Source organism: Lepidothrix coronata, unplaced genomic scaffold, assembly GCF_001604755.1.
Source record: "Lepidothrix coronata isolate B3197 unplaced genomic scaffold, Lepidothrix_coronata-1.0 Scaffold61, whole genome shotgun sequence".
Lineage (NCBI taxonomy): Eukaryota > Metazoa > Chordata > Aves > Passeriformes > Pipridae > Lepidothrix > Lepidothrix coronata.
Window position 1 is genome coordinate 4,987,480 of NW_016690241.1, and position 12,742 is coordinate 5,000,221.

Below are 12,742 nucleotides of genomic sequence, written 5' to 3' on the forward strand. Positions count from 1 at the left end.
AATACTACCTGTGAAGTAGGGCAGTGCTCTCAGTAGTACTCATATTCCAAATATGGATAGTTTGAATAGTTTGAATCTAGTTTGCAGATTATTGGTAAGGCTTAGTTTAGTGTTGCCAATTGTAATTGGAAGTGAGTCCAAAAGAGACTGCTTAGTCTGAAATTCATACTCTGTCCTTATTACAGTATGTTACAGTATGTACTTACTGCTTTCTCTTTCCTGTTTTTTTCAGTGCTCCCAGCTCTTAGACAATAGTGTAAAGGATGATTTCTTTGAAGAAATATTAGAGGAATATGAAGAAATTAGACAAGAACATTATGAGTCTCTCAAGGTACAAATGTAATTGATTTAGCGTCATTTGAAGTGGTTGGCACTTGCCTCATTACTCTTGGTTTCAGCTCCTTATGAAGAACTTCAGGTGTATTTGTTCTCATTTAAAACTTCCAGTAGAATTGATTGAAAACTTCCAGAAATGCTTATGAAATCAAATTTTCTAACCTATAAGGGAAAATTCTGCACGAGTCTAACATATTTGGCAAATCCTTGATTGTCATCAGTGGCTAATCAATGGTATCTAGGACACCTCCATGGAGCTGGCAGTCAACCTACAGGAGACTTGTGCTCTCCTAGAGCAGTAGCTGAAAATGGGAAGCTACAGACAGGATAACGAAAATGGCACTGGTGGCTTTTGCTGGTACTGAGCCACATTGTATTTTAAAACACCATGCTTTCCTAATGTCTTAGTCTTGTGTAGGTGAGGGATCTGAGCAATAGGAGAATATTTTGCTGTACCTGTATTTTAGTGTATTTTGAAGTAATAAAGGAACCTCTGTTGTAGTTCAGAGGAACCAGAAATCTTGTAGACCAGGTTTATTAGAAGTATACAGGAAAAAATAATGGTATGGTTGTGGAGTAATCTTACTTTACACCTGTGAACTTAGAGTTGTTGGGACTGAAATTATTGGTTGTCACATTTATCCTGAAGAGTATTTTGAACTCTACCACAAAGTCAACAGTTACAGTTTATGTGTCTGAAAAATGGCTGGCTTTCTGAAATTCACCTTTATGTCTATACAGGAAAGAAGATACTTGTCTCTACAGCAGGCTAGAAGAAAAGGTTTCCATAATGACTGGTTATCAGGCCATAAACCGGGTCAGTTTATATGTTTTGGTTGTTGTTGCTGTGCCTTTGTTTTATTTAATGTATTTATTTAAGATACATTTTTAATTAAATTATGCTTGATTAAATTTCAGAATATAGCAGTGTAACAGCTTAAGTAAATTGGGGTCTGTCTCAGCAAAGATGGTTTTGCATAAACTTGAGTAATCTGTTTCTGCTTTATTTTTTCACAGCTCATTTAAAAATTAAATTTCAACTTAATAAAAAATTGGAAAGAAAATCCTAAAACAATGAGTTACGCATAACATGATATAGTCAAAGAAAAATCTAACGACCACTTTGAAAAATGATGTCCGCCTGGCTCATTACATTGCAAAGCTTACTACACCATACTTGGTGTCGTATAGTTGTGACGTGGCACACAGGTTGTGACATGGCATTTCTATGAAATTCCTCCTTACACTTTTTCCTACCATTCCCCCATCGTTTTTTGTACTGGGTTGCTTTGATTTTTTTCTTCTTTTAAATTAAAGATTAGAAGTGTAAACAGCATTCCACAAGAAGTTGCATCCTGCAGTGACATTAACACTGCTTTCCGTCATTTCATTTACAAGACTCAACAAGATGCTAACTTTCAATAGCTCATCTTGATAAAGGTTGTGTTATAAAGTATTGAACAGCACAGAGAAAACAAATGAAAAGCTTGTGGCTTTGCACACATATATCAATCTCATGTTTTCACTTGTGCACGTGCATCTAAACAGGTGTGTGCTGGCTGCAGAAGTTCCTAGAAATTACATAAAAAATTACACAAATATTCTGCAGTATCATAGCATGTAACATGTCTCTGTGGAGGGATTTGTAAATATGAAAGGTATATATGCTCATAAAATATGTTAGGTATTGGTAAGTTGTGTAGGTTTTTTTCAGTGTTCTGTCTTGGCCAACATTCTGGCCACTGAAGTAAGTTCCAAAGTCCAACAGCTAATAAGTCTTGATTTATGTGAAAGAACAAAAGGCCTTAGTTTTTCTATTTCAACTTTATATGCTTTTTATGTTTTTTGTAACTATGGAGTGTGGTATGATTTGGGAACAATATGACAATGAGAATTCTAAGACAATTAATTTGGAAGAGGTCATTTGCAGTGGTGGAGGCTGGTGAGCATCAGTTATGCAGCACATATAAGAGCAATGTTAAATTATTTTCAGCATGTCAAATCATACTTCTGATTCCTACAGTTAAACCAAAATTCATCGGCACAAAAGTCTTTGAAGATTATGACCTGAAGAGGCTGGTAGAATACATTGACTGGAAGCCCTTCTTTGATGTCTGGCAGCTTAGGGGAAAATATCCCAACCGGAGTTTTCCTAAGATCTTTAGTGATAAAACTGTGGGTAAGTATTGAATTTTATTTCATGTAAAGAATCCTAGCAAGCCTGTCGTGCTGCATTAAGATTCTGAATGTTTTGAAATACATAGAAATAGTGAAAACACATGGAAAGTAATGTCGTTGAAATAATTTGTTTAAAACAACGCTTGATGAACTAACTGTTGCCATGTGAGGCTGAAAAATAAATGGGGAAAAATGTTCAGTGACCTTATTTAGCATTCACCTGCCAAAGCACAGGGAGGTATTTTAATGGTAGAAAATGGCAGCAGAGCATTTGATATATCTATGTTCCCGTTGTGGGTGAAGATGGCAAGAGAGCTCTGTCTCCTCTTGAAACTAGTCAGTAGGCCTTGAAATACATGATGAAAGTGCAAGGGTGACACTGAAAACAACCTTCTGGGTCTGCTGCTCTGTGATAATGTAGGTGCACACACCAGGTCTGAAACATGCTGGCTGAAACATTTCATGCATTTGGGGTTTTTTTCCCCCTAAAATATATGTTGTTACAGCTATATAGACATGATCACACTGAAGTCTCCCTATTTGCTGCAGCTGACAGATCACTGCAGTCATCAGAGAATTATGTGGAAAGTGAATCAATCTTCAACAATTCTTAAACCTATTTAGCCAGTTGTGAAAACATACTGTTTCTAAAGGGATTTTTTTTTTTAATTTTTTTTTTTTGGCTAGGTGAAGAAGCAAGGAGAGTTTATAACGATGCGCAAGATCTACTGAAAACATTGATTAATCAAAAGAAATTACAAGCCAGAGGTGTGGTCGGGTTCTGGCCAGCTCAAAGTGTTCAGGATGATATCCACTTATATGCTATGGAAGAGGCAGTGGGATCTTCAGAACCAATAGCAAAATTTTATGGCTTGAGGCAACAGGTACAATGACAGCACATTTAAGTGAATTTTTTTTCCACTGCATTGCAAGAATGTAATAGAAGTGCTCTATTAAAATCTGTAGAAAATGGGCATTGTAATCTGTCTGCAGTTGTTGTCTTGCCATTTCTTTCAGTAATAACAAGATCTTGTTTGTGGTGATCCAGGTATTTGTACTGTAGTATTTGTAGTGTGTTGTACTGTAATAGTTGTACAAAATGCTTTATAGGTTGGATATTTTCAGAAATGATGTGCATTTTCCATCTTAATTTTAATATTTAAGATATCCTAAAGCAATGTGCTGTATAGCTTCATTACATGGATCTTGTGTTGCTAAATTAGAACCTAATGAACCTTAGTTCTCTAATATCCCTGGATTCTGCTTTAGATGAAAAATTCTGCTTGAATGTATTAAAGGTTAAACCCAGTTAGAATTAAAAAATCCTGGAAAATAAAGCTCAATGGAGATAAGTGTTTTTGATAGTCTTAATTTTGATGTAAAATTCACCATATGGAGGGGCAGTTTAGAATTAGTTGGCTGCTAATTCTGATTGAGCTAATCATTATTTTAAGTATTCATGCTGGAATCATACTTACCTAGATTTGCATTTAATTGGATAGATTGAACTTTCAAGATATTCTGCTTCTCTTTTTTTTTTCCTTGTCTTCTGATTTGGCTTCTTCATAGTTCACATATTCAGAGTCATCAAACATGGTCAGAAAAAAAATTTCAACGATTACCTAAATTTCTGGAGTACCATATTCTATAAGGACAATCATGTGCCAACATTGCAGGACTGTACTAAGAAATACATGACTCTTAAGATTTTCTGTTCCAGTTCCCTGGAACAGATTATCTGTAGCATGGAGATGGATTGTGACAATCCATGGCAGATGTTTATATAAAATGCTCTCAACAAGCACACATGCAGGGCTGTTCCAGAGCCTTATGGCCTAGTTAAATATTTTGATATCCCATGTAAATCATGTTTACTACTGTTTCTTTTCCTGGCCTTTTCCCAGGGTTCTCCCAAGAAGAATATCTGGTTTGATAATATTCTTGTAAAGGGTTTTATTATCGTAATACTGTTATTTTCCTTAGTCTTTTTTATCTTATATATCCCCAGTTATTCAGGCTTCTCTCAGAGGTTAAGGGCATGAAACTCTGTGCTATTGTGCATACTGCTCTTCTGGACTCTATATATTTTAGCTGCATCTCTTCCAGTCTGGTGTATATAGTAATTCAGCAGAGTCTTCACCAGAGCAAAGTAGAAGCAAATAATTGTCTTCTGTTTCTTATATAAAATTTTCCTTTCAGTACAGAGACTTGAGTTCATGACATTGACACTGTTAAGGATGTGACATAAATCTAAAAGTTGGGGATCCATTTAATATTTTCCTTAACTCTAATAATTACAAAAGAACCTCAAAATTAACATAGATTTTATCTGTGTGGAAAAAGGATATTTCTTTGGTTTTATAGTACTTTATGGTATTAACCTAGTGGGTTAACAGGCCATTTTTCTTTGTTTTTCAGGGTTGAAGGCGTTTTATTTGTTTTTAAGATGCAGTTGGGATTGAGTGGAAAGCATTGTTAAAATATTGTCATAGAATAGGAATCTTCAGCTAAGTGATAGCCATGAAATAACTTTTCTCTCTCTAAGTTGGGTAGATTTACAAGATCTGTGCCACTTCTTAAATAGCAATCATGTTTCCACATGATATGATTCAAAATTTCTTTTTGGATAGTTAGTCACCTCTTTCTGTTACCTTTTTTCCATTTTTGGAAAAGGATCCAGTGAGCAGTATATTTCCTATTCCACAGAATCACAAAATCAGTTGGGTTGGAATAGACCCCTGAGATCATTGGGTCCAACCTGTGACCCAACACCACCATGTCAACTAGACCATAGCACTCAGTGCCACATCCAGTCTTTTCTTAAACACCTCCAGGAATGATGACCCCACTACCTCCTCTGGCAGCCCATTCCAATGTCTAATTGCCCTTTCTGTGAAGCCTTTCTTCCTAATGTCCAACCTAAACCTTCTCTGGCACAGCTTAAGACTGTGGCCTCTCATCAGTTGTTGCCTGGGAGAAGAGGCCAACTCCCACCTGGCTACAACCTCCTTTCAGGTGGTTGTAGAGAGCGATAAAGTCTCCTCTGAGCCTCCTCTTTTCCCAGCTAAACAACCTCAGCTCCCTCAGCTGCTCCTCATAGGACTTGTGCTCCACAACCTTCACCAGCTTCCTTGCCCTTCTCCGGACTTGCTCCAGCACCTCAAAGATCTTCTTGAAGTGAGTGGGCCAGTACTTGAAGTGCGGCCTCACCAGTGCCAAGTACAGGGGAAGAATCCCTTCCCTAGTCCTGCTGGCCTCACTGTTCCTGCTAAGGCCCAAATGCCATTGGCCTTCTTGGCCACCTGGGCACACTGCTGGCTCATGTTCAACCAGCTGTTGACCAGCACCCCCAGGTCCTTTCCCTCTGGGCCACTTTCCTTTGCATAAAACCCACTTGAACTTCATTTAGAATTCAACTTTTCAGTAGTGATAGATCAATTTTGTTTGTTTGTATGTGTGACTACTGTAAGGTCTGCATCGTGGGCACAGTTTTGTCTGGATTACTGAGCACATAGTTTGTACCATGAGAAACCAGGAATGTTTATAAACTCTCACAGCCATTCTATAGAGGGAATTGCTGAAGAATTTCCAGTTTGCTTATCAACCATCAGTTTTGCTAGCAAATGTGGAATCTGTGAGGGGTAGAGAGTAATTATTCCTCCTCTTACCCAGTTGGCACAAGAGTGTTCCTTATTTTGTAATAATTTGTATCACAGAAACTTCTGAGTTGGAAGGGACCCACAAGGATCATCAAGTCCAACTCTGAAGTGAATGGCCCATACAAAGATTGAACCTACAGTATAAGCTGATAAATCTTACTGGCTGTAAACAGAAATAAAATATCTCTATATGTGTGTTCAGCGCAGCATCTCTTCTATGGCGTTTTGTTCTTCAGTGGTCTGAACATGCTCTGAGAGAGGTGGTTTCCTTCTAATTTAACTACAGGAAAGCCACCGTGGCTCAAAGACTAGTTAGGTGTTTGTCAGAAATGCCTTAAGCCCTTTAGTGTTAAAAATACTGGTCTTTAGCTTAGTAGTGCACTAATAATATATTTTTAAATGTTCTGATTTATTGCACTGATTTTGTTACTCTAGGCTGAAAAAGACTCTGCCTGCACAGATCCATATTACTGCCTCTCTGACTTCATAGCACCAATGGATTCTGGCATTCGTGACTACTTAGGCCTGTTTGCTGTGGCCTGCTTTGGTGTAGATGAGTTATGCAATGAATTTAGGAAACAGGATGATGAATACAACATCATAATGGTAAAGGCTCTCGGCGATCGGTTGGCAGAGGTATGAGGTTTCCTTGCAACTTTCAGCAAACTTACAGCCACTTCAGTGCAATGCAAGTGGGGTTAGCTCTAGGTGTGTATTTCAAGCTACAGCACAGTTTCAGAAAGCATAATGAGTTGCCATCTAAAGATATTTACTGAAGTGGGAATTCTTCCTGAAGGGCAACTGTTGCTGGCAAAATAGCAGTTCAGAAAAGTTGTTGCCCACTTTCAGCTAGAGGAAAGGACCTCTGCTAAAAAGAGCCGCAGTGCGTACTTGTATCTGATCCTAGCATGGATGCAAGAATGATGTAGCCTTCCATAGCTAGACCTGGATGAGACACACAGATGGTCAAGACCTAGTGACTATAATGATATGTTGCTACCATAGGTTAATTAGGTTACTTTTTAGGTTACTTGTCCACATCTTTTGAGTATGTAGGATTTAAAATCAGGACAATCAAAAAACCCCTATCTACCAGTAAGAGAAGAAACTAAAATACTTGAGTTAGCAAAATAAGTTTTGCATGTGAATTTTAATTCTATCAAATTTCTCACCAATGTTAAAAGCTCCCTTAAAAATTAAAATGGGAAGGGGAAGAAATTCTCTAAGACATTGTTTGTATTAAATAGCTATTGCATCATTCTGAACAAACTAAAATACAAAAAAATCTTTTCATTCTATTCCAAGGCATTTGCTGAGGAGCTCCATGAACGGGTTCGAAGGGAATTCTGGGCTTACAGTATTACTGAGCAGCTCAATCTCTCTGACCTACGCAGAATTAAATATGAGGGAATTCGCCCTGCCCCTGGATATCCAAGCCAGCCTGACCATACAGAAAAACTCACCATGTGGAAACTTGCAAACATTGAGGAAACAACAGGTAACTCTGCTTTACTAAGATTCTTAAACTGTTTTTATGTGAATGAAAGATTGACATTCCAAAAATACAGTGAATTGGGTGGTGCAGAACTACATAAAATACTGATGTGCTTCTAGGATTTGCTCTCTTCCCCTTTTCATTGCCATTTTTATTTGGCCTCATTCAAGGAAGAATTTTAAAAACACTGTCAGTGCTTTTGGTGAAGGAGTTGTGTCCCTAAGTAGCAGATTACATGCAAACAGGGTTCTGCTGCACAGAGAAAATTTCTAGCATCCTTATGGTTGCAAGAAGACATTCCAGATATAAACAGGAAAAAAAGCCAATTCAGCAGTGTGTATCCTGGTCCACAGGAACCTTGAGATGGTAATTCTTAAAAAGGAATGAATTCCATTTGTTTTCCTCTGATATTTTACATGTCAGATGTTTCACTGCTCCAAAAATACCTTCCTGTGTTTCAAAACCTCTTGCCAAAATCTCCCAGGTTTTTTCCTTCAAACTGTACAGTTACTTTACAGTAATCATAATGAACGTCTGCAGTGTATTTAAAGGTCTGTGGGTTTTTTTAATAGTTAACAAATGGAAAATGGTTTTTGTTTTAATTCATCTGAAACCTTCTTGGTTTTTTTGAGTTTACTTGAAGCTGTCCAACACAAAAAAGGTTTTGAATTTGTGCTTATTCTCAATTGTTCTCAAGAATAAGAGGATTCTCATTCACTTTTCCAGGAATTGGTTTAACAGAATCACTAGCAATGGTACCTGCTTCTGCAGTTTCTGGCCTCTACTTTTCCAGTCCCAATTCCAAATATTTTGCTGTTGGAAAGATATGTAAAGATCAGGTAACTTACGCTGTTCATTGTAGTAGTGTTAGAACATTTAAAAACATCTAATTAGCAGATGTCTTAAAAAATTTGTAAATACTAAAAGCTGGAGTTCCAAAATCTCCATCATGTTTTGTGGTCTCTTTGCAGGTTGAAGATTATGCACTGAGAAAAAAATTGTCGGTTGCAGAAGTGGAGAAATGGCTTGGACCCGTTTTGGGATATGATACTGAATAACTCTGATACTTGTGGGTGAACTTTTTTTTTGTGATGGTCCATTTGCCAGAAGGAACAAGAAAAGACTTCCCACTGAAAACAGCTTTCTTCCATCCATCCATCCATCCCTCCATCCCAATAGCTTGTCTGATTATTTTAAATTTTTGATCAAGGAACTTAATATTTCAAATCAAATCTGCTCTGTGCCCTTGGCTTGAGACCATGAATGCATTTTAGCTCTCTCACTTGTAGCAGCATACTTTTATTTATTTTTATTTTTTTGCACAAAGTAGAGAAGCTACGTGTAGGGTGGAATGTGGAAAATGCAAAGCTCTCCTGTCCGCGGGAGAAGGAGAAATCAGAAGCAAGAATTTCTATCCCATTGGCTGTGGATATACGTAGAACAGAATTTGACTTGTGTTATTTTAATGTGTTTGGCAAGTCCAGGGACAGAAATATGATGTGATTTTTCTGTAAAGTCACAAAAGGTTTTATACTGACTGATGAGGAGCAATTGAAGTACAACAGATCTCCTTTTTTAAAATCTGTCTGCTCCGTGTTTAGGTCTTGTGATTGGGAACATAGGTTGTTCTCGATGGTGTTTAGCATAATACGATGTGCTGGATCAATATCAGAAGTGCTGTATTGTGAAATGGGATGACTGAGCCCATGGAGTAGTCTGCTTCATGCTTCCTCTTCCTTTCAGCAAGTCACAATCTGTTTCTACTCCGCATAAAGGGTACTGGCGCTTCCTACCTTTGAGTTATGTTGTGAGGCTTAATTAATACATAAACAATCATTTGTATGTGAAAAATATGAGAAGCATACTTGTTACTATAGACAGACAGAAAGCTTGGAGCTGACTTCAGTGTTTTACAAACTCTTTAACCTTCCAGATACTTGGATTTTAAAAGCAACTAGTAGTAATACTGTCATATGTAACAATTAATATCAGAGACATATTCTTCAGATTCAACTCTCGGTGATCTAATTGTTCATAGCTTTTAATAATCTCTGAAAAGTGCCTCAAGTATTATTTAAATGCTAATTTAGTAAAATATTGTGAAAGAAACCCCTCATTTTTTCTGGTCTCTAATTGTAAATAAAAGACCAATCTTGTAAAGAGAATGTTCTTTTTAATAGTTTATTGCAATCTATGAATAGCTATATAATTTTTGTAATGTCTTCATCTGACTTTATGCTAAAAGAATCATCTTGTATCAACAGTTTAATAAAGGTTAAGCTGTCAGCGGTGTTATCTCATTAGAATCCTTTAAATGCCAACAATAAAATGTGCACAATAATCTGAACAGATAATGTCAAAATGAATATGCACATTGTACTATGAACCTGAAATTATAAAGGCTGTTTTTTTGGGGAGGGGAGGTAAAGTAGTTGCATAAGTGTGTTCTTAACTGAATGTTTTAGAATGGCTCATCCTTTAATGACTTACAAAAATAATTTCTATATGGATTCCCACCCTCCCCCTAATCCATGTCAAGGGACTTGAGACATGTCCTAGTTGATCAGCTGATTCTTGTTGTGGGGATGGTAGAACACTCATTTAGATTGCCAAAAATACAGTAAAACATTCTTAATATAAAGGAAACTTTGTTCCTGAAACACATAGCTTGCGAAAATTGAAATCCTCTTTGCTTTGTTTTTGGTCCTTGCACATTTGTAAATCAATTTAATGCTCTCCTCTCCAGCACTCTTCCATGTTCTTACATTTGGAAGCAGAGTGCCATATTAGTTTGAAAATTTGATTGTGTGAATGGGGTCAAAGTTTGACTTGCACAGTTTTGTTTGTTTATTGATTTATTTTCCTGAAATCAGTGGCAGACAGCTCAGTGAGTACAGCTTTAGCAGCATCAGAGTGACAGAGCTGTAGATGTCCCGCTGTCTCACAGTGGTGGTGTTACCTTGCATACAAGCAGAGGGTTTCAAATGGTGTGCCCTTCACAGATGGCATCATACACTGAGAAAAATCTTCATCTTTGCCTACAAAACTTGTCTTTGGGAGAATCTGTTTGGAAGAATTACTTATTGTTATTATGCAAATGTTTTTACCAAGGACAATTTCTTTAAAACTTTGGTTTTTTTAATTGTCAATTGACACTTTGGATAAGACAAGTTTTCATTCTCTCCAGAACAAAGATAAATTGTGAAGGAAAAGGGTCTCCTAGTTGTACCAGGTAAGACTACTTGACAATTTTAGAATGCATTAAATATATTTTTTGCAGTACTTTTCTAAGTACTACTAAGAAGAATCCAAGATGTAAGAAATTATGAAAAATTTAGAATGCTTTGTAAACAACTTTGGTTTAGTTCTTGAGAGTAATTTACTTTGGTTACTGATTTTTTCTTGTAAGTCAGGCCAGCAGCCCAGAGATTAAGTTTTGAGGCACATATTTTATGACTGTCAGGGAATACTACCCCTAAGCCTGCCCCTTCATTATCAGGTCTGTTTCAGTGCTGCTGTTACTCCTGGGAAGATTCTAGTGCAGTTTATTTTTAGGTGAGGGTGCTACCAAGGTCATGCCATTCCTCAGGAAAATTTCCCAAACCTTACATTTATTTTTTATGCAAATATTTGAGCATTTTTTGTGAATCTTCTGCTTTTTTGCTCATTAACATAAACCTCAGTACACCCTTTCAGTGAATTTTTGCTTCTGAAAACGAGTGATGTCCAGAAAATGAGGGAATAGGCCCTTTGAGGGCCTTGCCTTCTGGAAAGGGGTTTGTTTACTAGTAACTGTGGCTGGGTTTCGTGAAATTGCCTTTGAAATATTGGGCTGATTTACCTGAGTGTGCCTTGGAAAAGTGGATTCAGTGTCTTAAAAGAGTTTGAAGAGCAAGAAAAGAAATAACTTAATTAATTAGTTTAGGAGGGTGGTTCTGTACAGAAACAGCATGTGTTCTCAGTCACTGGAGAAATTAATTCCTGTGCCCTCAATTTATCATAGCCTTGTCATGGCAAAGCCTGTTCAGCCCCACTACAAAGTTGTTTGATTTGATTGTCAGGCTTCTGTAGGTGCCAGTGAAGGTGCACTGTGAACAGAACGCATACATGTCGATCCTGCTTTCCCACAGTGTTTGTAAACTGTCCAGCTAAAGGCAGAACTGAAAAAACAATGGAGTTCTCCTCCATGTTTGTTCTAATAATACCACCATGTCTGAATATCCTGAGGTTTCTGACCATGCCACATGCCTGATATAAATAGCTGTACAAAGTAGAACTCAGCAGAGATTACCAAACTTGGTGTCTCGGGTTTGTGATTCATTTTCAGCCAGAATGGCAAAAGCAAGCTGTAATTATCCTTGCTGGTCTGAAGCTACCATGACAACTACGAAATGAAAGGCTTCCTTTTCTTCTCAGTGTCCCAGCCACCAATGTGTCCTGTGCCTACAGCTCCTGATAAGGCTAATGAGGAGCGATCTCAAGGCAAGATAGGTTGGCTCTGCCATTCCTTTCTGCAGAAAGAGCATGAAGTGAGTGGAGGGAGTGTGGAAACTCAAGCTTACCCCATCTTAGTTCTTAGCTCATGGTCTTTTCTACCCCATCTCCCTATCAAATTGGCCTCTTCTTTCTCCTTTTCCCTCCAGCAATGCCCCTTAGCTGCATGTCAGGCTCCTTTGTAGGTTCTGCCAAAATGGAATTGTAGAAGGTTTGAAATAAGTTTCTTCTAAAGTGTTGTTGCCTTAGAGTTTTTGTTTCTTTTTAAATGTTTATAGACTTTAGAAGTAGTTATGTAGTGAATGTAGATTTTAAAGTAGCTGTATTATATCCCTCACCCTTTAGCACAGTAGTTTACACATTTTCCCAACATTGTTACCCCATTCCATATCACTCCCTCAAAATTCCATTAATTCTGTTAGCTTGTTTAGACTTCCCTCCCTTCATTCTGTTTAAGAACATCTGCACCCTGGCCTGGACAACAAGATAGCACACAGGTAAAGCGACCTTCAAGCCCAGAACTTTGAAGGGCTTCCAAGGACTGTACGCGCTGTGATGAAGAGGAGATTGAGGAAGAGGG

The 12,742-nt window shown here is 37.6% G+C and overlaps 1 protein-coding gene across 5 annotated transcripts in view; it reads left to right on the top strand.

Annotated features, from left to right (window-relative positions):
* Positions 1–10,009, top strand: part of MTR (5-methyltetrahydrofolate-homocysteine methyltransferase) — a 48,914-nt gene extending 38,905 nt beyond the window's left edge. For all 5 annotated transcript variants that reach the window (XM_017817545.1, XM_017817548.1, XM_017817547.1 and 2 more), the window contains 8 exons: positions 233–331; positions 1,078–1,153; positions 2,360–2,515; positions 3,202–3,398; positions 6,609–6,809; positions 7,479–7,671; positions 8,395–8,507; positions 8,640–10,009. In XM_017817545.1, the coding sequence (XP_017673034.1) occupies positions 233–331; positions 1,078–1,153; positions 2,360–2,515; positions 3,202–3,398; positions 6,609–6,809; positions 7,479–7,671; positions 8,395–8,507; positions 8,640–8,726 (1,122 nt within the window). In that variant the 3' untranslated portion in view covers positions 8,727–10,009. The remainder of the gene's footprint in view (positions 1–232; positions 332–1,077; positions 1,154–2,359; positions 2,516–3,201; positions 3,399–6,608; positions 6,810–7,478; positions 7,672–8,394; positions 8,508–8,639) is intronic.
* Positions 10,010–12,742: the final 2,733 nt, after the last annotated feature.